Genomic DNA, 26,742 nt, shown 5'->3' on the forward strand with positions numbered 1-26,742 from the left:
ACAATGATATCAATCTGTTGTGGATAACAGGTAAGAGAGGCACAGATGGAAATACAAAATGCTGACAAATGTGTTAGACAAAGATTAGGATTGTGTCCAATAGTACCAGACCAGCCCTTGGAATACCTTATGTTCCATTAGGGAAGTCATCAGGAGCTGATCCAAGCACAAACACCTTAAAAGGTGCAAAAACAACAACAGGTATCAACATGAGAAACTACTTGTAATTTAAAAAAAAAAAAAAAAAAAAAAAAAAAAAAAACAACAACATAAGGAAACAACTGAAACACAACTTAAGTGTAGTAGTTTTTTTTGCTACTTGTTTAACATTGCACTAACACATCAAAGGTTTTCGGCAACAGAAGTACGGGAAAGGGCTAAGCCTGGGAAGATAAGAAGGTAGTGGCTGTGGCCTTAATTAAGGTACAGTCCCAGCATTTGTCTGGTGTGAAATGGAAATACATCTTCAGGGCTGCTGATGGTGAGATTTAAACCCACTATCTCCCAAATGCCAGCTCACAGCTGCATGCCTCTAACCACACAGCCAACTCACCCGTAAGTGCAGTAGAACTTCGTTAAGATTGTTAGTAGCACTCCTCACAGAACATGTACCTGCGAAGAGGCGTTTAAATAGAAAGGGAATTTTGAAGAACCTAGAATGCAGATTATGCAGGAAGGAGTTAGAAACAACCCATCATATAATCTGTACATGCAAGGCTATAGCCTGCAAGAGATACAACTTATTTAGGAATACAATCATCAAACCAAAGGAATTAAAGAATATAGTTATTACGGGGAATGTATACTCTAAATAAAAACACATGAATTATGGACTGGTACTAACTCCAAACAGGGTAGTATAACAAACCTGCGTCCAGGAAACAGATGAAGAGCAGCAACTTACCATGTGAGACTGCGTGAATAGAGTATACATAAAAGAAAAACAAGGATTCAAAATTTTTTGGCTGCAGCCTTCGTTAGTGAAAAATAGAATAATAATGGTCATTATTAGCATGTAGATGCTCTGTGAGGTGAGGGGAGTGGGAAAACATACAGACAACAGAATAGGAAAAAAAAAAAGAGAGCAGTTACATAATGTTAAAGCCGGGAACTTCCCTGGGCCTGAGCGCCAGTTAATGTCCAAATTCATAATCAAGAAGGGCGAGAGAATAGGAAGCTGAGGGGTAAACATTTGAGAACTTTAACAAAGAAACATTCATCAAGGACTTTCTTGCCAACATCAACCATTATTATTCTATCCTCCATTGAGGAAGTCTGCAACCAAACATTTTTCTTTTGTGTGTACACTATCCACGTGGTCTAACATCTGTTTCCTAAGACATATATAGTTTGCTCCTACCAGCTTTCTTACCTGAGCATTTGTAGTAACATCAGTCTATTTATATCCAACACTGTTCTCCTTTTATTAAAATGAAAACAATTATCATAGTATCTAGCATTTGTTTGTTATAATATTCAAGTTTGTAAAACCAAAAATGAAAGAAGTTAGGTGTGTATACTTACAAGGGTTTCTCTGTCAGTTGGTTCTGGCGGTAAGGTATCCAGAATCTTGTTCTTCTCATTCATAAGAACACGCTTTTCATTCCAAAGTACACGTATCCTTTCCTCTGTTTCTTTTAAAGATCGCCTCTCATCTACAATTTTCCTCTGGATCTGGGATACTTCTTGCTCTAGGTTTGTGGCTCGAGCTATAAGATTATCTCTGTCCTCCATCAGGTCCCTAAAGAAAAGTGTTTACAAGTTAAAGGCTGTACCACTTCTAGTTCTAAAAAACTCAGTTAACTCAGTTGTTCCTTGACCTGTGTCTTCAATCTTCTTAGTATTTCTTCAGGTATGATACCTTCTTTGGTGAGAAACTTTATGACTGTGTGTTGCACAAAGGGTGGATGTACTTCTGGTTCTCTCTTTTTTGTTATGCATCATTACGAAAAAGTATGCACTTTTGCATGAATGGCTAGAAGACAAGGAAGTGATTATATAAAGGTAATTAAGTGCATAACTGTGCCAAATGTAAATTCTTGCACATCAAATGGAGGGGAATCAAATATAAACTGGAATTTTCACCTAGCAACTGAAATAGTGAGAGGACCAGTTTGTGGCCTTGAATGGAGTGTGGTGGGGATGAGTGAAGCAGATTCTTCACCTGACATGCGTAACAAGGTTATCCTCTCATCAGTAAAGAAGTGACAGGACCAAAAGTACATACAGCTGTTGCGTAATACACCATCATAAAGTTTCTCACAAAAGAAGATGTCAAAGCTGATAAAATACTAAGAAGATTGACGGCACAGTTCATGGAACAAACCCTTTCGAAGATGCAAGTGTTAAGACTGGCGTTTTTTAACAGGAGAGGAAGCTGAGGAAAATGATCCATACCAAAAATGGCCTCACACAAATATCACAGAACAAAACATTTGTGATCTTACTGAAGCAGATGGTCTCAATAAATGTTCTGAAATTGTATCAGCGGTAGGAGTAAGTTATGGGAGAGCTCAGTCCACCATAAGGAAACGTGTCTGCCACATGGGTTCCTCACCACCTATTGAGCAACAAAAAGGCGCCTGTCAGGAAATTTGCTAGAAGCTCCTGATTTGTTACTAGGAAGGAGGAGACGATTGTTTGCACCATACTTTGTACATATGTGTTTTTTACAAGTATGCTTATAGTGTTTTAATTTGCATTGGAAATTGTTGTGTGTCTGACAGACTGAAAATATTTTATTAAGAAAGAAAGAAAGAAAGAAAGAAAGAAAAAGATTTTGAGGAAAATTTTGGGCCCCATCAAAAACAAAGGTTAATATAGAAGATGGCACAACTACAAGTTCTATTTCCACGTAGAAAAGATAACACATAACAGATACGATGCAGAAGTAAAGGATTGCTTTCTACGGTCACATGACAAGAATGAGTCTTGCAAGGACAACCAAGCGGATCTTCTCCTACTTCCAAGGTAAGAAGACAAAAGGGGCCTTGTTCAGTGAGGGTGAAAAAGATCTACAAGAGGTGGCCATCACACATGATGATATACTGGAGTGCAACCCACTTCAGAAGAAACTTCAAGACCACAAGAGTTATCAAGAAAAGTGGAAGCTGAAAACAAGGAAGGCATGGACCGAAGAAAGAAAGGAACACCACCAGCAATTAAATATTAAAGGGTAGAGAAAGCTCCACCTACTCAATACCCTTTAATAGTGATCAATTGCAAATACAGACCATAATGAAATTCATAACTTATAACCAGCAATGAATGCAGGAGTACTGGACAAATGTTAAAAGCCCAGGGAAGAAGACTGTTGGAATGATGTGGTCCTTAGTTGGCCAAACCAGCATAAATGAATGAATGAATGCATGAATAATAATAATAATAATAATAATAATTATAATAATAATAATAATAGACTGCCTAGCTTTTGCAGATGACCTAGCGATCTTTTCTGATTCCCTAGATACTGCTGAAAAACAAATTAACCAACTGAGAATCCAAGCAGCAAAAGCTGGCCTCCAAATCTCTTTCCAAAAAACAGAGTTTATAACCAACATCAAGCCAGCTCCCTGAGAGCTCATTGTGGAACAGAGAAAAATCAAGCAGGTGGAAAAGTTTAAGTACTTAGGCGAGTGGATAGTACATGCGAGCACAGAAATGGTGTCCCGGTATAAACAAAGCATGGTATACCCCCACCTCCACGCTTAACGCATTGCTGCAGGTAGCCGCTACAAGACTGTTGTGATCGAAATGGGCACAGTGGTGGATGTATAGCAATACACACACCCTGCCTTCAGCACTACCCGTTCACTCCCTCCCCTCTTTCTCGGTACTGGAGTGGCCTTCGACACTACCCCTTCACTCCCTCGCCACCTTTCAGTACTGGAGTGGGGCAGTGTTGATTGTTTACACTCCATGTCGTACGATGTCGCCATGTAAAAGATCTCTGGTGATACATTTGGTATTTACCCGACAAAATTAATTAAATCTCAGCCATAGACGCCCAAGAGAGATCCGGTTTACTCTAGGTCCGCTAGATGGCAGACAGAGTAAACAGGAACGTCGAAATTGACGAGCAGACAGCCAGATGGCGTCAATTCGAAATGTCTGCAAACGGTAGCTGAGGCCATACGATTATTATTATTATTATTATTAACACGATGGAGGTGGCATATCAGGTGACAAGGAATGTCTACAACAAACGATCAGTGTCCATCAACGCCAAGCTTAGGCATTATTGTTCGGTTGTACGCCCACAAGCACTGTACGCAGCAGAATGCCTTGCAATGAACAGAAAAGGTCTGATGGAGAAGCTAAAGAAAGAAAAATCCTGAGAAAGATTCTTGGACCAATCAAAGAAAATGGTGAGTACAGGAGACGACACAACAGCGATCTGCACCAGCATATGGAGAGGATAACGGACACGATCGGATTAATTTTTATGGCCATATAGCACGCATGAGCACACAGAGGCAGACCAATAGGATCTTTTCCTACTTTCTTAAAACAAGAAAACCAAGGGACCCTGGTTTATCGAAGTTGAAAAAGACCTTCAAGAAATAGGAATCACACTCGAAGACATCCAGAAACGTGCTCCTCTCCAGAAAAAGCTCCAGGGATACAAGAGGTTCCAAGAAAGGCCAAAGTTGAAAACAGGCAAGAAGTGGACTGATGAAAGAAAGGAGGCTCACAGAACGAGAATGCGTGAGTACTGGGGAAGAATTAAAGCTCAAGGATGCAAACAGTTGAAATAACGTGGTCCACAGCAGGCCGAAACGAAGAAAGAATAATAATAATAATAATAATAATAATAATAATAATAATAATAATAATAATAATAATAATAATAACAACAACAACAACAACGTACATACATTATAGACCGTTATGCCTTTTAGTGTTCAGCCTGCAAGCCTCTGTAAATTTACTAAACGTCGCCACAATCCTCTATTTGCAACTAGTGCTGTGGCTTCATTTAGTTCTATACCTCTTATCTTCAATTCGTTAGAAACCGAGACTAACCATCGTCGTCTTGGTCTACCTCTACTTCTATTACTCTCCATAACAGAGTCCATTATTCTCCGAGGTAACCTATCCTCCTAATTTCGCCTCACATGACCCCACCACCGAAGCCAGTTTATGCTTACACCTTCATCCATCGAGTTCACTCCTAACTCAGCCCCTATCTCCTTGTTCTGAGTACCCTCCTACTATTGTTCCCACCTGCTTGTACCAGCAATCATTCTCGCCACTTTCATGTCTGTTACTTCTAACTTATGAGTAAGATATCCTGAGTCCAGCCAGCTTTCACTCCCGTAAAGCAAAGCTGGTCTGAAAACAGACCGATGTAAAGATAGTTTCGTCCGGGAGCTGACTTCCTTTTACAGAACACTGTTGATCTCAAATGCGAGCTCACTGCATTACCTTCACTATACCTTGATTCAATCTCACTAACTATATTACCCTCCTGGGAGAACACACAACTTAAATATTTAAAATTATCTACCTGTTCCAGCTTTGTATCACCAATCTGACATTCAATTCTGTTGAATTTCTTACCTACTGATATCAATTTAGTTTTTGAGATGCTAATTCTCATACCATACTCATTGCACCTATTTTCAAGTTCCAAGATATTAGACTGCAGGCTTTCGGCACAATCTGCCATTAAGACCAAGTCGTCAGCATAGGCCAGACCTAACTGAATAACCCCTGCCACTTTATACCTTTCAGCAGATGATCCATGTAAACTACAAACAACAAATGTGAAAGATTACAGCCTTGTCTAACCCCTGTAAGTATCTTGAACCAAGAACTCATTGTCATCAACTGTCACTGCAGCCCAAATGTCAATATAAATGCCTTTGATTGATTTTAATAATCTACCCTTAATTCCGTAGTCCCCCAGTATGGCGAACATCTTTTCCCTCGGTACCCTGTCATATTGTTTCTCTAGATCTACGAAACATAAACACAACTGTCTATTTGTCTTGTAATATTTTAAAATTACCTGGCGCATACTGAAAATCTGATTCTGACAGCCCCTATGTGGTCTGAAACCACACTGCTTTTCATATGTTGGACAAACTGGACGCAACTTTTCCATCACATATTCCGTACATGTCAACGCTTTAAAATACAACAGATTCTCTGCAGTAAGACAACATATACATGTCTCTAAACATATCACTAAAATAGAACAGGACATGAAAATACTTGAAATAATTAACAATGGCCCCCTACTTAACACAACCGAAAATTGTTTCATTCACCTTGACCAGTATTTTAACCCTAATTGCAATTTAAATGTCATTTCTGAGAAACCTAATATTCACTTCGACACTCTCTGATCGTAATTTTTAAAAACGTTAAATCTTTAAACTCGAACTCGATTTTTCACAACTTGCACAGTTCCTACCCACGTCTTTTACCACCAATACCTCACCCACTTGCCCTGCCTTATTCTACTAATCCTTCCTGATTTCCCTCTTCCCTTTTTTCCTCTTTTCACTCTCCATCACACTTTCCGCTCTATGATTCATTCCTAATTCAACCCCTTACTGTATATAATGTTATACAATAAGTATTAAATACCATATATTTTTACCTGCTTACTTCATTGCCTTGTCTATCTCCTCCTATTTTGGCTTCTATTAACCTCTTCATTTCTTTTTTTTCCCCCACATTGAACCGGAAATTTAAAATTTCATTTTTTGGTTCATATAAATACGACCTTCTAATTTATTCTCTTCGCCACCTCAAAAACTACCTGAGCACTCTTCTTCAAGAAACCTTCGTTTGTAAATTGTGATTCTCAGTTGTTCTAATACTGCAATTTTTCACTTATTTCTCTTCATATTTGTTTTTTAATGTCAACTGTTCTGCATTACAAGACTAATCAACTGCATCTTCACACATCAAGCATACGATTACAATACTGATCCTCGAGCTATTTGTTTTTCTTCTTCTCTAAAAGGTTTTAAAAGCTTTTAAAACATAGTGTTACTGTCACATGTGTTATTCTGCTCCTCACTAACTTATGTCTTGCAACGATTACAAGATTGATCCTCGAGCTATATATTCTTCTCCTCTTCAAGATTTAAAAAACTTTTGAAAAATAGTGCTACATTCGTAGGTGTTATACTGCTCCACACGAACTTACGCCTGGTAACGATTACTAGATTGTTTCCTTGCGATATTTATTCATCTCTTCAAGATTATAAAAACTTTTAATAATAATAATGTTATTTGCTTTACGCCCCACTACTACTCTTTTACGGTTCTCGGAGACGCCGAGGTACTGGAATTTAGTCCCGCAGGAGTTCTTTTACGTGCCAGTAAATCTACCGACACAAGGCTGACGTAGTTGAGCACCCTCAAATACAGGGGACTGAGCCAGGATCGAACCTGCCAAGATGGGGTCAGAAGGCCAGCGCCTCAACCATCTGAGCCACTCAGCCTGACATAAAAGCTTTTAAAACACAGTGCCACAGTCACATATGTTACACTGCTCCACACGAACTTATGTCTGGTGAAAAAAACTACACATTACTGGTTATTTATCTGTGCATGTTTTTTTTCCTGTTTTTAAGTGATCGGCTGATGACGATCCGGAATTTGGCTCGAAACTGGTACCGTTTATGATTGACTAGTGATGTAACCTTACATTACTAAGTTTACATGTATTGGAAAGGTGGAACTATTACATAATTTTATTAATTTTAATTCCATTTCGTTCGCCAAGTTGTTTCCAAGGAGTCCCTCAGCTGTCAATTGAGAGTTGGACACCGTTACTCCCATAGGCCCGCGGCTTGCTTAATATGTTCTGAGCTCGGCAAATTCATGAAGCAGGATGCTACCGTACTTACACATAGTCCAAGTGAGGATCCCTTCTCTAACGGGTTAGGGACCACCGGTGGATTGTATACTCCTAGCTGCCTGAGCACAAGGAGGGCCACGACTCAGAATATGTCCAATATGCCCACTCCCATTCCATAGCAACTGGTATCCCAACTCTCAGGACCACTATTAGGCCACTCAGCTGTTGCCCATGGTTCACGATCTAGGACGTGACTACAGTAACCCACACCATGAATAATAATAATAATAATAATAATAATAATAATAATAATAATAATAATAATAATAATAATAATAATAATAATAATAATAATAATAATAATAATCATATGGCCTCAGCTACTGTGTACAAGCATTTTAATTTGATGCCACCTGGCTCGGGAATTTCCATGTTCCGTTTTACTCTAAGCCAACCAGAGAGCGGAGTAAACGGAATCTCTCTAGGGTGTCTATGGCTGAGCTTTAGTGAATTTTGTTGGGTAAACACCAAATGTGTCACCATAGATCTTTTACATGCCAACATCGAATTTCATGGAATATGGAATGGACTTTTTTTCTACCCCTCAAAAATCCAACCACCTCTGTGGGGTTTGAAACCACTATGTTGGGTGCTGGAGACTAACACTCTATCACCGATCCGCAGTTGGCATTAACAATGATATCAGACAGGTAAACATTAACAACATAATTTAACAATTTTAGTGTCGTCATCATGAACAAGTCATAACAGAGTATTTCGAACTAATAGTGTTCTACTTGTCGTTCATAATCATGTAACACTGGGGGGTGCACGGAAGAAGCCTCCCCGAAGATTGTATAAATTACGCTATGAAAAATCAGTACAATCGGGCACACCCTGGGCAACGTTGCAAATTAGCAGCGGCGGATTCTTCCACTACCGGTCAACACAGAAGTAGTAATCCTCCTAAAGGGCCTTTTTTAAGACCACTTGTTATAGTCTCGATAAACATTGAGGGCTTTTCGTGTGCCAAAGAGACCCTATTGGCTGACTTGTGTAAGGAATGTAAATGTGACATTCTTCTAGTGCAAGAGACTCACCGGGGCTACAACAGCCATCGACCGAAAATCGCAGGCATGGAGCTTGTTCTGGAAAGGCCCCATGATAAATACGGTAGTGCCATTTTCACCAGACCAAACCTAAATATCACATCAACCTCACTAACTGAAAGGGATGATATTGAGATTCTTTCTGTATGTACGCCACACTTTAGCGTTACTTCTGTATACAAGCCTCCTAATGTTGACTTCACGTTTGAAGAACCTACTAACTTTAAGTACCAGGGCGTAAATTTCATCCTTGGCGATTACAACTGCCGAAGCACATCTTGGGGATACCCAGATTCAGATACCAATGGAGATAAACTGGAAACCTGGGCAGAGAATCATGATCTTCATCTAATTCATGATCCAAAACTACCAGCATCCTTCAATAGCGGTCGGTGGAAGAGAGGCTACAACCCTGACAATATTTTCGTGTCATCAAAAGTTGCTGGGAGTTGTGTGAAGATGATGGGTAAGCCTATCCCATCTACCCAACATAGACCTGTAATCTGCAAAGTGAATGCCATGGTAGTGCCAGAGGAGGTACCTTTCAGGCGAAGGTTTAATTTTCAGAAGGCCAATTGGGAAAGATTCACCAACGAGCTTGATATAGAAGTTGCCAAGATCCCACCGAAACCTGAGATGTACGAGGCATTTGTCAAATGCGTCCAGACAGCCTCTAGAAGGACCATTCCAAGAGGTTGTAGGACAAATTACATACCAGGAATGACTGATGACAGCAAACAGCTGATGAACTATTACAAAGATCTTTTTGAGGCTGATCCATTTGCTGATGAAACTATCCAGGTTGGTGAGGAATTGATGCAAACTATCTCAGCAAATCGCAAAGTTAAGTGGACCTCACTGGTAGAGAATCTGGACATGAAGTTGAACAGTAGGCGAGCCTGGAATCTCCTGAAAAACCTCAGCGGTGACCCAACAAAACCTAGAAACTTCACCACAATTACAGCTGACCAGATTGCAACCCAATTACCCATGAACGGGAAGATTAAAGGTCGGAGTACACGGGAGCAACTGGAACGAACCCCAGGAAGTGAGAACCAAAATCTCCAAGAACCCTTCACCTTGAATGAACTAGAGTCTGTCATCTCCACCTTGAAATTAAATAAGGCTGCTGGCATCGATGATATCAGAGTAGAACAGATCAAGAAATTCGGCAGGACTACTCTGCAATGGCTGCTTACAATGATTAATGAGTGTGTATCTAAGCTTTATATTCCCAAGCTCTGGAGGAAAGCTCGAGTGGTTGCACTACTTAAGCCTGGTAAGGAGCCAAACGATCCTAAAAACTTTCGCCCAGTATCATTGTTATGCCATTGTTTCAAGATCTTCGAGCGCCTTATCCTTAACCGAATTAGTGGCATCCTCGAAGGAAAGTTCATTCCTCAACAAGCTGGTTTTCGACCTGGAAAGTCATGCTGCAGTCAAATCCTGAACCTTACTCAACACATCGAGGATGGTTTTGAACAGCGTAAGGTAACTGGAGTTGCCTTTGTTGACTTAACAGCTGCCTATGACACCATCAACCACAGGAAGTTACTGAGGAAAATTTACCAGCTCACTAATGATTATCAACTAACATCTCTTATTGGCATTCTCCTGCAGAATAGAAGATTCCAAGTCTCTCTCCATGGTAAGAAGAGCAGATGGCGCGTACAAAAGAACGGTTTACCTCAAGGCAGTGTGCTAGCCCCTGTGCTCTTTAACATTTATACTAATGATCAACCCATAATGGAACATACCAGGCTTTTCATCTATGCAGACGATACTGCAGTGGCTGCCCAAGGAAAGACATTTGAAGAGGTGGAGGAAAAGTTGACTTCTGCACTAGATACTCTTGGCTCTTACTATGAAGGCAATCATCTAAAGCCAAATCCCAACAAGACTCAGGTGTGCGCATTTCACTTAAGGAATAGAGAAGCTCGGCGGGAACTGGACATTATATGGCAAGGCAAACGACTAGAACATTGTCCAACACCTGTGTATCTAGGTGTTACTCTTGACCGAACACTGTCCTTCAAGAAACATTGCCACAACACCAGGCTGAAAGTTAGTTCACGGAACAGTATTTTGAGAAAGCTCACAGCCACCACCTGGGGAGCAAGCCCTCGCGTCCTGAGAACCTCTGCTCTTGCTTTGTGTGTGTCCGCTGCAGAGTACGCTTCACCTGTGTGGAGTGCATCCACTCACACCAAGGAGGTTGACATTGCAATCAATGAGACCGTACGTATCTTGTCGGGATGTCTGAAGCCAACCCCAGTTGACAAACTCTACCCGATTGTTGGAATAGCTCCCCCCGCTATCAGAAGGGCTGTTGCTGCTGATGCAGAGAGGACAAAGCAGACTAATGATTCTCGCCACCCACTGCATGATCACCAGGCTGTAGTCTGTCGACTGAAGTCGAGAAAGAGCTTCATCACCAGGACTCAACCACTGGTAGGAACACCTGAGTATAACCGCATCACCAGGTGGAAGAGCATGCTGCCGCCTGATACTCCTGCAAAGGAAGAGCTAGCTCCAGGAAATGACCTGCCCTACCCTATTTGGAGATCACTTAATCGTCTTAGGGTGGGCGTACCTCTTTGCAAGACCAACATGCAAAAATGGGCCATACTTCCAGCTGATGGAGACGCATCCTGCGAGTGTGGTGTAACACAAGATCCGAACCACCTGCTCATTTGTCCCCTACTAGAACATCCCTGCACTACACAGGACCTAATCGAGGCGAACAACAAGGCCATCGGAGTTGCTACATTTTGGAAATGCTGACCGGACACGGAATGATGATGATGATGTAACACTGGGGCTTACCACTCGGTTGCTGTGGAGTGCCATACGGGTTTGTTACAAGTAATGAATTTCATCTTGGTCCGGGGAGGAACTATTATATGGAACTATTATATATAACAAATTCCAACTTGTACGTTTGAGAAGTTTCACCTTTTCACCCACTGACGAAATGCTTTCTACACCTTTCTTTCAGAAGTGTATGTCAGAAAATAGGTCCTTTTCAATACTTTAATTTCTCCAGTTTATCAGTGTTGACACACCAAATGATGACAAACCACGCAAGCTCCGACCTGTAATTACAGATCTCATAAATATAAGTTTTAAAGTGGTAGAAAGATGGTATTTCTCAAACGTACAAGTTGGAATTTGTTATATATAGGTTTGTGGCGTCATGCAGAATCAAGTGATCGCATTTGATTCCTTGCTAATAATACAGGTACCACTCGTGCATGACACTACGTGATAGTCAAGCTAAACATTTAAACTCTGATGTAATTGATGCAATTAATTAATAATTAATTAATAATCGTATGGCCTCAGCTACCATGTGCAGACATTTCGATTTGACGCCATCTGGCTGTCTGCTCGTCAATTTCGACGTTCCGTTTTACTCTAGGTCCGCTAGATGGCAGACAGAGTAAACCGGATCTTTCTTGGGCATACCGACAATAATGAAGATTTATCAGTTAAATAAACAGTTTTACGGTATTTACATTTTAATTTGGAGCACCCAGTGACACAAATGAAAATGAAAAATGAAAACCTACAACCTGTTTTCCAGTCATTGACTGGGTCAGGGATGGATGAATGAAGCAGATATAGGCTATTAGTACGATGGGGTCGCCACTCCCAAAGTGATTTATTAATGACTGATAGATGCTATGAAATGAGAATGGAGAGTGTTGCTGGAATGAAAGATGACAGGGAAAACCGGAGTACCCGGAGAAAAACCTGTCCCGCCTCCGCTTTGTCCAGCACAAATCTCACATGGAACGACCGGGATTTGAACCACGGTATCCAGCGGTGAGAGGCCGACGCGCTGCCGTCTGAGCCACTGAGGCTCTCCAGTGACACAAATATGTATTAATATTATGTAACTAGCACATAACTACCTTATATTAGTTGGGCGGTCTGTAAAATTGACCATTAAAATGGTCCTAGGGAGTACACTGGAAATATACTAGTCAAGTGACGAAATGCTTTCGACACCTTCCTTTGGGAAGTGTATGTCAGAAAATAGGTTCTCTTCAATACTGCAATTTCTCCGCTTTATCGGTGTTGACACAGCAAATAATGACAAACCGCATAAGATCCGACCTGTATGTACAAACCTCGTAAATAAAGTTATCGGCCTGATAAGAAAAGTCACTGCAGACGAAATTCTAAAGTTGTGGAAGGGGCGACTGCGGTGGAAGCAGTTCATTAGGATGAAAAGGGCCAGGTTTGGAATCAAAAGTTTTGATTTATGTGGGAGTGGGACTGGATATCTTTACGACAGCAGTATTTACATGGGGAAAGGTACAGACAACACCGGAGAACAGGATTTAGGACTTTCAGGTTCCATTGTAATGCATCTAATGGACCCACTTCTAAACCAGGGTAGAACAGTATACTGTACCTGGATAATTGTATAGTTCACCAAAACTGTTTATAGCTCTCAATAATAAAGGAACGAATGCAATGGGAACCGTCCAAACTAACAGGGTTGTGCTACTGAAAATTAGTACCATGAAAATACTACGGAGGGGAGAAATGGAAGTCGGGCAACTACCCCCTCTCATGTATCTGTTATGGAGTGACAGAAAACTAGCGTCTATTTTGTTTAATTGGCACTCTAGGGTGGGATGGTGGATACATAGAAGACTGATCCTATCATGAAATTAGCAATTTTCAAACCCAACTCAGTGGATGATTATAATCAGAATATGAGAGGGTGTAGATTTAGTAGATCAAGTGACAAATACATAACCACATATCACGAAAACTGTGAAGAGGTATAAGAAATTGCTCTTCCACATGTTGGACATAGCTTTACAACAGCCTGTACATTTTGAAAGCCTTAAATGTGGCAAAGAGATTGATACTTCTTTATTTCCGTCTTGCTGTAGCGCATCACCCGACAGAACAGCACGATGTGTCAAGCGTCCTCCACACGGTGGTAAAAAAAAAATTCAACAAAGCCTAAGCTCTTTAAGCTAAACAAGAGACATTTCGTCTCCAAGATTGCATCCACAAAAAAGCAAGCCAGCTAGCCGGTGATGTGTGCTGTGCCAGATAATAGGCGTTAGGAAAAATATAAGTATAATTTGAATGTGCACTGCTTGTAGAAATGTGTCCTTGTGCCTCAACCCCTGTTTCGATGCATACCACACTAAACTCAACATGTAAAGGTAAGATACAAATATGGTATGTTTTATTAGTATTTCAAGAAAAGCATTTTTCCAAAACACTCAATAAAATACAAGGCACGTTTCCTCAAAATAATTTGCGATATATCTACATTCATAACATATGGCGGGCATTTTCTGCTAGATGAAGATTTACATAAAATCAGCTTCATGGTCCGTATCGCACTTCAATAGATTCACAATTAGGTATTTATTTATTTTCCACCTAGTCGATACAATGATTGCTTAAGGCAACTTTTAATGGTCAAAAGTGGTACATGTTTCGTTTAGATGAAAAATATATATTTTTCATCTAAACAATGTTATGTGGCTGAAGATGTTGATAATATACGAAACATGTACCACTTTTGACCATTAAAAGTTGCCATAAGCAATCATTGTATCGACTAGGTGGAAAATAAATAAATACCTAAAGATGAAGATTTGTCGTCCACAATGGGGAACGGGTTAAATGATAGATGTACCAAAAAGTTTCAAACAAAAAGAACTACAGTGAAACTTCATTAAGATGTTTCTGCAGGGGACAAGGAATATGAACGTGTTAAGCAAGAAAACGTACTAATGAATATACGAATAAAAACTATCTAACAGGGATATGGAAACACTAGATGCTATTTTACCGACATGAGGGGCATTTTACTTCGTGTATCCGCGAATAACAGTGAAAACTATAAGCCTATCTACCATTTTTAAAGATGAGAGGAAAGTATTAAAAGGTGTGAAAAACACGAAGGAACAAATATGAAAATCTTTTCCAGTGGAGATTATAAAATAACAAATACACTGAAAGGTCATAATTTATGAGTTTCATTATGGTTCGTATTGACAACTGATCACTATCAAAGAGTGGAGAAGAGTCCAACTATACCATAAACTTGTATATTGTCTTCTAAAACTGGGACTAGTTTCAACCCCATATATATTGGGTCATCTGACGTTGGTGTCCGTATCAGATGCATGCATCTTACGAAGAACACAGGGACATTCACTTCAAACCAAATTAAACAATAGATCACTACATCTGATGAAAAGGAATGCCTATTAAAATACGAATGTTCCCCTTCAAGCCACATAAAAGTCATTACTCATATTACATTGAACAAACATAAATTATAAATCAAGTTGCTCATCTATATAGATAAGGATGCCAAATTCCAGATCAACTCGAGAACATTTAGCTTCTGTAGGAGCGACGACATAGTTCGGCATCAACCACAGCAGTTTTGATGCGTCATTTAGTTTCAAGTTTGGATATGTTGTTCAGACTTCATCAATGTTTTAAATTAAGATTGTAAATTGTGGCATACCAAAGTGTTATTATTGGTTATATTGTGTGCATATGTCTTCCAATTGTAGAGTGGCTGAAGATGACCCAATATATATGGGGTCGAAACTAGTCCCAGATTTATAAGACAATATGCAAGCTTATGGTGTTGAATAGGTGGACCCTTATCTACCCTTTGATAGTACACTGAAAGGTGTCAAACACCAGGCAAAAGACAACAAATATGAAAACTTGTGCACAGGGGTCAACAAAAATATCAAAGTATTATTGCAGATCACACTCTTTCTAAAGCAATGTTAGTAGAAGCCTTTTATTTCCGAGCACTGGCTTATTAAACATCATTTTCTGGACACACTCTTTACAATGAAATGGAGGTTACAAACGACCATCAAATGCCAGGAATAACTTTGGCCGCCATTTTGAATCGAACAAAACTTCAACTAACTTGAGTGATCGAGTTGAAACTCGAAGGTGCGAGTTTTAACATTCGCGACCTCTGTGCATTTACGCCAGTCCACTTTCTGACAGATTTTAATTGTGTCTTCATCATTAAGGAATTTCACATTTTCCGTATCCATAACTAGGCTATCACAAGACAAATATGCACCACGCTAGTCAATTTCACATGAATATGTTAGTAATCCAGATATAGGCTACCGTATCATGCGACAAATATTCGGTACACTTCACTGTACCACTCAACACAAAATAAAATTCTACCTTCTGAATGGAATGCGAAATACAACCACAAACAGGCTCACTCTGCTATTTCGCAATCACGCTGTGGATCGACAAGCAAAACTGAACATTCCTGCTACCCAAAAGTGCAACTTATTCTGTGAATTTCAGGAAGGCAGTTTCCGATAATCATGCAACTGTGGCGACGAATCTTACCCGAGCTGGAAATCACATTTCTTTCGCAAGGGATGACAAATGCAGTAAACATTTTTAGGGCTAGGAAAAATGTGATCAATTAAGCGGTAATAGCGAAAATCTGTGATGTGATAAGTGAGGTATTTTTATACAGATTTAATATGATGAGAATCGGGACTTCGAATTTACATCTTCCTAAGTGGGAAAACATGTTAATGAGGAACGCACTAACGAGGTTTCACTGTATATAAATTTCAGGACTTCTAAAACATTTAATAACATTCATGTTTTTAGTTAAGATGGAGTCAAAAACTGAAAAATATTCCATTCAAACACACACAGCACCCATAACTGCCATATTGATTTTAGAAATTACACATACCTTGTCATCTGTTCGGTGCTAACTTGCAAGTACTGTGTTTTCTTCTTTCCTTCACCAGCATATGTCCTGTAATCTGGGTCAGGGTAATACATGTCACCTTGCAAGGTAATAGCACGCTTGCATTTTCTAGGAACGTTTCTGCGATCACTCATGATGTTACAGGCTTCTTGGTTGGAAGGGATAAGGAGAATACTCTCTATTTCTAGTTTGTCAATCAGAATGTTGGCAACAGCTGGATGAGATATATCCAATATATCATACAAACTTGGATACTCTGGATGTCTTACAAGATTTTGACTCACATCATGGACCTGAAAGGATATACACAACATGCTATAGAAGTTAACAAGGCCATCAATGTTATGTGATAACAACTAGGAGAGCAGAAAATTATTAAGGGCATGCGAATATGAAATAATTGTTAATGTAGATGGTCAAGACCTTCTAAGAAAGATGCAAGAAGGGTGATGATTTGTTACTGCTCCAAATAAGCTCACCAGGCCAAAAATTAGTCACCCCTGGAGACATCATTACAAGCATCTCTTAATACCATGTAACTCTACCTCTGGAGTCCTCTGCCTGGATTTGGTTAGGAAGTGAGTCCACAAGGTTGTGCAGGCTACGCCACTCGCCCTGTTCCAACACGTCCCACAGATTTTCAATGGGTTTCAAGTCAGGTGATTTTGCACGCCAATCAAGATGTAATAGGGTGGGGGAGTGTTCATAAAACCAGTCATAATTGTGTCCAGCATGGAGTCATCTTAAAAAATCGGGGTATCAATAGCATACTCATCATGCAGATGTTGATTCAAAGGCAACACCTGATCCTCCAGAATGTTTAAATCAACATGCAGGTTCATGTTAGTGTTCACCTCAGTGAGCGAGCCCAATCCATGATGCGACCCCCTCCCCCAGCACAGACCCACCTCCGGCTCGAACCTGACCTTGCACACATCCAGGATGAAATGCTTCATTTGGCCTTCGGTGCAATCAACGACGTGCGTCACTGGAATACAGACAAAAATGTGATTTGTCAGACCACATTATGTTCCGCCAGTCAGCTACTGTCCACGTTCGGTTATTTCTCAAGTCGCACAGCTTTATGTGCCAGCATGAGCAATGGCCTCTTACGACTCCAAATGTTCACTGCATGTAGTTCCCGTCCCAATGTTCTCTCGCTAACAGGTTGGGATGGACCTTCATTTACTGACTGCAGCAATTCCTGTCGGGTTTGGAAGAGATTTTGATTCACAAACCGTGAAACGCGCCTCCGGTCCCCCTCGGTCAGGATCTTTTTCCAACCACAATTCTGACGTCGTGTTTCGTGGCCACATATAGTACACCACTGCTTGTAGGCACGTTAAACAGTCCGCTGCGAAAAACCAACAAATCCAGTAACTTCACACACAGTACGGCCATGGGCACGGCCAAACACGATTGCCCTTTTTGCCACCCTGTCACATCCTTACATCTACCTATGCTGACGTACCCTGTCCGCTTGAAATATCAATGTCTCACTGATCGCTAGTGCCTTATGTTTACGTAGAGGCAGTGCGCATGCAGTTGAGTACGGGACTTGTTCACTGCGCTATCTGTAAAGGCTTAACATTCCATCTGTGTGTGTGCTTACAAATCTTGAGACTTCATGATCAACAGATCCATGTACTTAATGCAGATGAACTCTTATTAGATAAATTGTATAAATGGAGAAATTGGCATTGATATATACAGTGAAACCTCAATTATCCATTCCTGGAAACGTTTTCCCGGATTATTAGTTCAAAAATCTTGGTCCCTCAAGCCTCCTAATATAAATAACATTTTAAAAATCCCTCACTATCTGTTCCTCAAAGAAACGACTTCCACATCAAACACCAAAAAATGTCTGTCCCATCAATGCTAAATCCTCGATCAAGAACTTTTAAGAAACACTATCACAGGCAAGGACAGCAATGTCATATGTCATACCTATGGATCTACGTGTTAACGCCCTGTCAATGCGGTAATTAGAGCAAGTACCGGAAAAGCAATCAGCAGTGAACTTACTCAAAGGATCATCTCCACATCGCATTCGCTTGGTATTATTTAGGAACACCATGGAAGTCATAAAGCAGAGTGGCTGCAACAGTTGGGAGAAGACAGAACGCATTCCAACAGCTCTACTTGAAGACAGAACGAGTTTTGTCAAACGTTCAAACTTGCAAAAAATCTACATTATGTCCAGGGTAAGATATTTATTTTTGACAGACTTTTTATGATTGTATCACTGAGCAGGTTTTAAGCACTTCCCTCCGGGCAACAGTCACTGGACTTTCAGACAGGAAATGAACTTGTTCCATCCTAACATGAGTAGTATTTTAAATTGTCGGGACAGTCTGCAATATGCTTGGAAGCTTTACTGCTGTGGTTGGTCATGGCTCACTTCTGAGCAAGTGGGGAGAAATCTTTACAAAATGTACTTTCTCTGCACTTTTACTCATTTTGATCTGTTACCCAAGGTGAAATTTTCACCCAGTTGCTGCAGTTTTCAATGACGCACTCAATCTTCTGACACCATCAGGCATTATATATCTTTGTGTTCTTGTGACCCAAACAGATGCTCTACCTCACATATATCAAGCCATGAGAGGTCTTGGGATATTGCTGTATTGGCAGCCTGCCTGGTGGCTATGATTGTTAATATGTCAGATATATATTGTCTGATACTGTGGTTGGCCGTTTCAAGTCCCGTTGGTGAAGGAAAGAACCCCATCAGAATGTAGACTGGCAGGGTATGATAGGTGGCGGTATACAATTTCTAATCACTAGATTGAATGCCAAAAGCTTGGATTAAATTCCAAACCCTTCTGTATGGAGGGAGGGTATATGATACTCTTGATGATGATTTGTCCGTCCTGGAGATGTTAAGCCTTGAGCGGACCCTTTGGTATCTGGCCCGAAGGGCATGTGCCGATACCAGGTTTCACCTTATTCCTACCACCTCCTCCTCCTCCTCATCATCATCCCATACCCGGACGGGCAGATCATCCATGGATGTCGAATACAAAGATCTGCACCAAAAGAGCTGAACATGTCTTTAGACACTTCTGGCACTAAAAGCCATATGGTAAATAAATAACCCTACTGGCCCAATTATTAGATGGGGATTTTTACGTTGACATTGAAATCATTATAAAAACTGCAGTCATTTTACAAGCGCGACCTAACACTTAAAAGTGTTTGTCATTTCCCACCTGTACTGGCTTGTGCAGTGAGTGTCCCAACACACCAGGCACTTGAACTCAAGGTCATGAATAAACAAAAATTTCTTGAGTTTTGACCATTCTTTTCCCAAACTGTGAGTTGTGATTTATGAAGAGAGCAGAATTGAATCAAATATAACGCATTCGAGATCTTTTGAGAATCAGAACTTGCATTGGAAACCATATTCTAGAGTTCACCATAATCTTTAGAAGTTTAGTACACCTAAGAATACTTTATGCAGTACAATACAGGGTTGCCATAAAAGAACTCCGGGGTTTTAAAAATTCATATCTTAATAACTGTAGAAGATAGCAAAATGTAGTTAATTTCTCTGAAACGAGTAGCTCATCAAGTTTTACTCATACCAATTGGGAATGTTTTCATCAACAGTTGGCAGTGTTGCAGAGCATTCACCTTGAAACTACGTAGTGGCAGTCAGTGCTGTATGGAATGTTGCGCTATGTTGACGCCGCAACAAAAGGTTCAATGTGTTATTTGGCTAACAGAACTCATTCTGTTGTTACGGTACAAAGAAACTTTTGACGTAATTATGGTGTTGACCTGCCTATGGATAAAACAATTCGCCAATCGTTAAGTGCTTTCAAACAAACAGGAAGTGTTTTAAAACAAAAGTTGCCGGGTGTCACAAGAGAATGTGGACAGAATCCGAGCTTCATGCCTTCAAAGCCCTAAGAAATCATTGACAAGACGCAGTCTGGAGTTGGGGTTACCAAGATCAACAGTTCATAAGGTAGTTCATAAAAGACTTTGTTTAAATGCTTACAAACTTCAACTGTTACACCACATTAAACCGACAGACAAGATTAAGAGATTTGACTTTTCTGTTTCTATGCTAAATGAAATCGATGAAAATAACGATTTAAAAAAAAATGACACTTTTAGTGGTGAAGCGACTTTTCATGTGAACGGGTCTGTAAACAGACATAATTGCAGAATTTGGGGATCAGAGTCGCCCCATGAGTTCGTAGAGTATGAACGTCACATGCCAAAAGTGAATGTTTGGTGTGGTCTTATGCATGATAGAGTAATAGGTCCCTTCATTTTTGTTGAATGAAATATCAATGGTAATGTCTATTGTGACATGATAGAGGAATATGTTTTTCCTCAGTTAGATGACATTGAGGCGGAGAAGGGTTTAGTCTACTTCCAACAAGATGGGGCACCGCTACACTTCAGTTTGCGTGTGCGTGAGGCACTTGATGCTCGACTCGGCAACAGATGGATTGGAAGGGAAGGACCTATTCCATTGCCTCCAAGGAGCCCTGATATGACTCCCTTGGACTTTTTCTTCTGGGGGCATATCAAGAATCTTGTGTATGCGGAGAAAATTCGTGATGTTGGCCAGGACAGGGGAAGAGGTGGAATACCGTTACGATGTGTGCCGTGCCACTAAAGGGGCTCATATTGAACTTTATTAAATTGTTTAAAAAATTGAAAATGCAACCTTTCCAACCATTTATTAAACATTAATATAAGTTTTTTACTTCATTACAATATTTTGCCTCAAAACCCCGGAGTTCTTTTATGGAAACCCTGTATTTACAGAAACTTACTATGTATACCAGTGACCAAAAAACAAGGGCAGATTAAAAAAAAAAAAAAAATAATAATGTCATTTGCTTTACATCCCACTAACTAATTTTAGTTTTCGGAGGTGCCGAGGTTCCGGAATTTAGTCCCGCAGGAGTTCTTTTACGTGCCAGTAAATCTTCCGACATGAGGCTGACGTATTTGAGCACATTCAAATACCACCGGACTGAGCCAGAATCGGACCTGCCAAGTTGGGGTCAGAAGGCCAACGCCTCAACCGTCTGAGCCACTCAGCCCGGCTGGCAGATTAAAAAGAAGGAAGGAATTACCCTAGAAGAACGGAAGGGTCATTTTTGACCCATATTAGATTTTACAAGAAATCTAATCGTATTTCCATAACTTTGCTTCTAATTTGTTTCCTATGCGTGATGCAGACTGTTAGCTCCTTCCCGCACTCCACTCCATCTGCTACCTTTACCTATTTACCACCTTCCCACTCCACCAACGTGACTCAAGGTTAGAACAAACCTGCCATTCTGCCATTCGCAGTAAGGAGCTTGTGAAAATTGTATTATAAACAGTTTGTTGTAGTTTGTTTATTGAGCTGTCTGTTGTGGTTGTTTTACAAATGATTCTTCAAACATGGAGCACACAAGGTATTTGAGACCTGACGATATAACAGTTTCTCCCCAGGAACTAAGTGAAGATGATTCTGGAAACGAGTCAGGTCCAGCACCACATCGAAAACGAAATATTGTTTATGGGTGCATCACAAGCGCATTGAGACTCTTCATGGATGTATTTATCCTTAAAAACCTACAGAAATGTACAGAAACAGAGGGTGAAAGGCAGCTACAATGTAAGAACCGATCTGTGACTATGGATGAATTTGATGCATTTCTAGGCATATGGTATGCTCACGGGGGCAACTTGTGCGAGAACCCTAGATTTGAAATCACTCTTGTCCAAAAAGTGGGGACTTGAATTGTGTAAGAATGCTATGTCCAGAGATCATTTTATAGAAAGAAATTTTGAGATTCTTGAGATTCAATATCAGATCTTCAAGGTCAGAGAAACTTAAAACCGATAAGTTTGCCCTGATATGAGAAGTATGGGAAAGGTTCACTTCAATTTATCAGATTTGCTAAAAGTCTGCAGCTTGGATTACAACTGATGAGCAACTGTTCTCCGGCAAAACTCGCTGTTGATTTTTGCAATTTATGGCATCCAAGCCCGACAAATATGGGCAGAAATTCTGGACGGACATGAAATAAAGAATTAAAATACGCCTTGAATATATGGGTATTTCCTTATCTAGGAAGGGATGCACAGCGCCCTGGTCCAAGTAGTGGGGACTTGAATTGCATAAGAATGCTATGTCCTGAGAGTTTTATAGAAATTTTGAGATTCTTGACATTCGATATCAGATCCTCTAGGTCAGAGAAACTTAAAACCAATAAATTTGCCCTGATATCAGAAGTATGGGAAAGGTTCACTTCAATTTGTCAGATTTGATAAAAGTCTCGAGCTTGGATTACAACTGATGAACAACTGTTTTTCAGCAAAACTCGCTGTCAATTTTTGCAATTTATGGCATCCAAGCCCGACAAATATGGGCAAAAATTCTGGATGGCCATAGATAGAGAATTGAAATATATCTTGAAAACGTGTGTTTGGGTGATTATGTTGTTGAGAAGTTAATGGCCCGTTTCATAAACAAGGGTAGGAATGTCACTTGCGACAGATTATTTTTTGCATCACTGCAGCTAGCTGACAAGCTGAAATACCAGGCAACCAGCCTTCTAGATACAATAAATCGGGTAAGATAGGATGTTCCTTTGAAAATGAAAACTTCCCGAGCACAAGTTCTGAAAAGGAACAACATAACTTTCGAGTATTTATCAAGGCAAGGTGTACATGTGCTCAGTTCACTTCATCGAGATGTCCAGCTGGGAACAGAAGAAAAAGAAGAAACCCAACATCGTAACATGTTACAACGGAACTAAGTATGGAGTAGACATTGTGGACCAAATGGCCAGAAAGTATACAGTCAACCCAGCTTCACGTAGATTCAGAAATGTTCTCGAATTAGCAGTAATAAACGCTTGGGTATTGTACAAATAGGTTACAAATATCAATATCTCGCAAAGAAACTTTCTCCTACATCTTGCTGAGGAATTTACTGCAGCAAACACCCAGAGTAGAAATAAAAGTACCGATACTGCACACGATGATAGTGATATAGAACCTTAATCTGGCCAAAAATGCAAGAAATACCAAGTGCGCAATAAATGAAAGAAAGACATGAAAGGTGGGCTTGTGTGTAAGCCATGCAAAAAGGTTGTCTGCATGAGATGTATTGGAAAGGAGAAAATCGTCACCTATGCAGAATGTCTATAAGCATACTGTACTTCATCACATGCCCTTCAGACCATTAAAGGATGTGCTTAGTATGGATACATAGGTTCATGAAAACAGAACACTAATCACACAAGAGACTTTCGTTTTGTATCCATATAATATCTGATCGTGACTTTTAGTTGATTTTACATCAATTTATAACTAAAATTTGGATATGACTGTATGGTCCAGAACCAATTATTTAATATGATATTCAATCAGGAAGATCATTGATTTCTATTTTCATTGTAGAAAAATATATCTGTATTCACAAATAATAGAACAAAACTTATATATCACCCGAGGGTCATTTTTGACCCTTCCGTCTTTTTAGGTGGTGCGACTCTTCAGTCTTTCTAGTGTTAATTGTAATTCATGTAAATTATGTGGGAGTTTTCATACGATAATGTTATAAATACCTCATTATAGTGATGTTTAGCCAAATTGGTGATGGTTTTAATTCATTCTTGGATTTTCCATTTTCCATCATAGTTTCATTTTCCGTGGTCTCTCCAGAAAATGAGAATCAAGGTACCACTGTCCCACACTGGCCCGAAGATAAGACGGCCTCACATATAAAACTAACCTCAATACAGTATTTGGGAGGTATTTATAAGAAAATGTGTGACAGGCTTCGGCAGCCGGCAAAGTTCCTATCCTCGCCGCTAGATAGGGGCTTCATTCATTCTATTCCTGACCCGGTAGAATGACTGGAACCCGGCTGTGGATTTTCATTTTCATTTACAAGAAAAATGAAATAATGAATGTTAATTCAACATATTTAAGCTCTCCTACAACTAAGTAATCTTCAGGTAGGCATTGCACAAAAACACATCATTTGATTATACTACTCCAGGCTTCACAACATTCAATAACCACAACTTTTACCTCATATTCCACCTCCAATGCCTTCATTGAAATAATGTGCTACTTATTTGATAAGCCTGATTTCATTTCTACTGCACATATTCAGTAACAAGCCTATGAATTTAATTAAATTTTCCTTTAACGTTTCTTCCTCTTCCTGCCAACATTGAACGTTTCACTCGGAAACACCATACTTTTTCGGAACCTGTACATTGTTAGTACGTTATGTCACGCATAAAAATCTGCAACTTTAAGTTTATATCGTAACTTCTCATTTATTTAGATGAAGTAATGAAGACACTTCTCTCCACACAATCGTCCCTGACTGGAACAGTGACCAAAACTGAATACATTGGAATCTCAATTATCTGTTCCAGGAAACTACGTTTTCCCGGATTTTTCGTTCAAATGATATAGTCCCGCGAAGATCCTAATTAAATCATGTTGTAAAAATCCTGTGTTATCCGTTCCTCGAAGAAACAATATCCCGGATCAACTGTCCAGAAATTTTGGTTCCATAAACGCTAAATCCTGCCTGGCCCACAGTGTAGGGAGCAACGCATCCGTCTGTCACCCGGCGGCCCTGGGTTCGATTCCCGGCCGGGTCAAGGGCTTTTAATTGTTAATGATTAATATCCCTGGCCTGGGGACTGGGTTTTTGTGTTGTCCTTAATGTTCCTTTCCTCACATTCCACACTTTACACTTCCGCAACTTCCACAATTTCCAAATACATGCAGGTTCATAACATATGGCGCAAGTAGGGGCAAAAGATCTTTCTAAGCCGACGCCCCGAACAAGTAGCATTAAAGAAAAGAAAACACCGCTAAATCCTCGATCAAGCAACTTTCAAGAAAAAGCTCTCACGAAAGTACGGCTACGATATACCTATGGAATTTGACATTATTTTCGAGTTCAACATAACCTTTAAAAGTTGATGTAGGCCTAATTTACGATGACTCTTTGTTGGTCCAGTAGGTGTTGCTGCTTCCAGGCCGTATGTCAATATAGGTACCAGATATATTTTGCACGAGCTGATCTTGGAAACTAACGGATATGTTTCATCCCAAAATATTTGACATACAGCGTAACAGAATTTGGAAGCTTTGTGTATTCTTTTGCTAATCTCTTGATGTATAGTATTGTCTGTTGACAGAACACTACCTAAATACTGTTAGTTGTCTACAATATCCATCTCCTCATCTCCGAGAGTTTCTACTCATCACCAAGCCAACTGTCTTCGTATTGCTGATTTTGAGACCTAAGGTTGTAAAAGCTTCATGCCAGAGATCTAGTCTAGTTTGTACTTCCACTTCTGTCTCACCCATACCATTACATCATCAGCAAAAACCAGGGCATTAGTTGTTGGATCCTTTCTTTTAACCGCTTTTAAAACTTCATCCATTATGATTATGAAGAGAAGTGGTGGAAAAACAACTTCCTTGCTGAACTGCACTCTTTGTTTCGAACCAACCTGACCTTCCATCCTGGACCTGGACACAACACTTGGTTTCATCATTCAGGCACTTTTTTACGTCTCAAACATTCCCATATATGCCTGCATGGTACATGGTCATATGCTTTCTCGATGTCCACAAAAACAGTTAAAAGTGTTTTACCTTTCTCCCAAAACTTCTCACAGAGCATTCTGGTGGCAAAAATGAGGTCTATAGTTGATCTATGAGGTCTAAAAAATCCATGTTGTTCCTCCTCAAGTGTAGGTTCAACATATTTTCTAATCCTGCTCTCAAGGATGGATTCATAGATCTTGAGGCCATGTGACAACAGAGTTATACCTCTGTAGTTGGTACATTTCTTTCTATCACTTTTTTCAACAATGGGATGATGACTCCTTGCTTCCAGTCATTGGGTATTACATTCTCTTTCCAGATTCTATTTAGTACCCTGTACATCCACTGTTGTCCAAACTTTCCTAGTGCTTTGATCATCTCAACACTTAATTCACCTGATCTAGTTGATGTGTTGTTTTTCAGCTTCG

The 26,742-nt window shown here is 40.0% G+C and overlaps 1 protein-coding gene across 1 annotated transcript in view; it reads right to left on the reverse strand.

Moving 5' to 3' along the window:
- The window catches only part of LOC136876493 (structural maintenance of chromosomes protein 6), a 271,830-nt gene that overhangs the window by 103,967 nt on the left and 141,121 nt on the right, over nt 1-26,742 (reverse strand). Inside the window, exons 12-13 of the mRNA XM_067150494.2 lie at nt 16,685-16,995; nt 1,525-1,741 (exon numbers count right to left, since the gene is read on the reverse strand). Coding sequence (XP_067006595.2) covers nt 1,525-1,741; nt 16,685-16,995 — 528 coding nt within the window. The remainder of the gene's footprint in view (nt 1-1,524; nt 1,742-16,684; nt 16,996-26,742) is intronic.

This window comes from Anabrus simplex, chromosome 6, assembly GCF_040414725.1.
Source record: "Anabrus simplex isolate iqAnaSimp1 chromosome 6, ASM4041472v1, whole genome shotgun sequence".
NCBI lineage: Eukaryota > Metazoa > Arthropoda > Insecta > Orthoptera > Tettigoniidae > Anabrus > Anabrus simplex.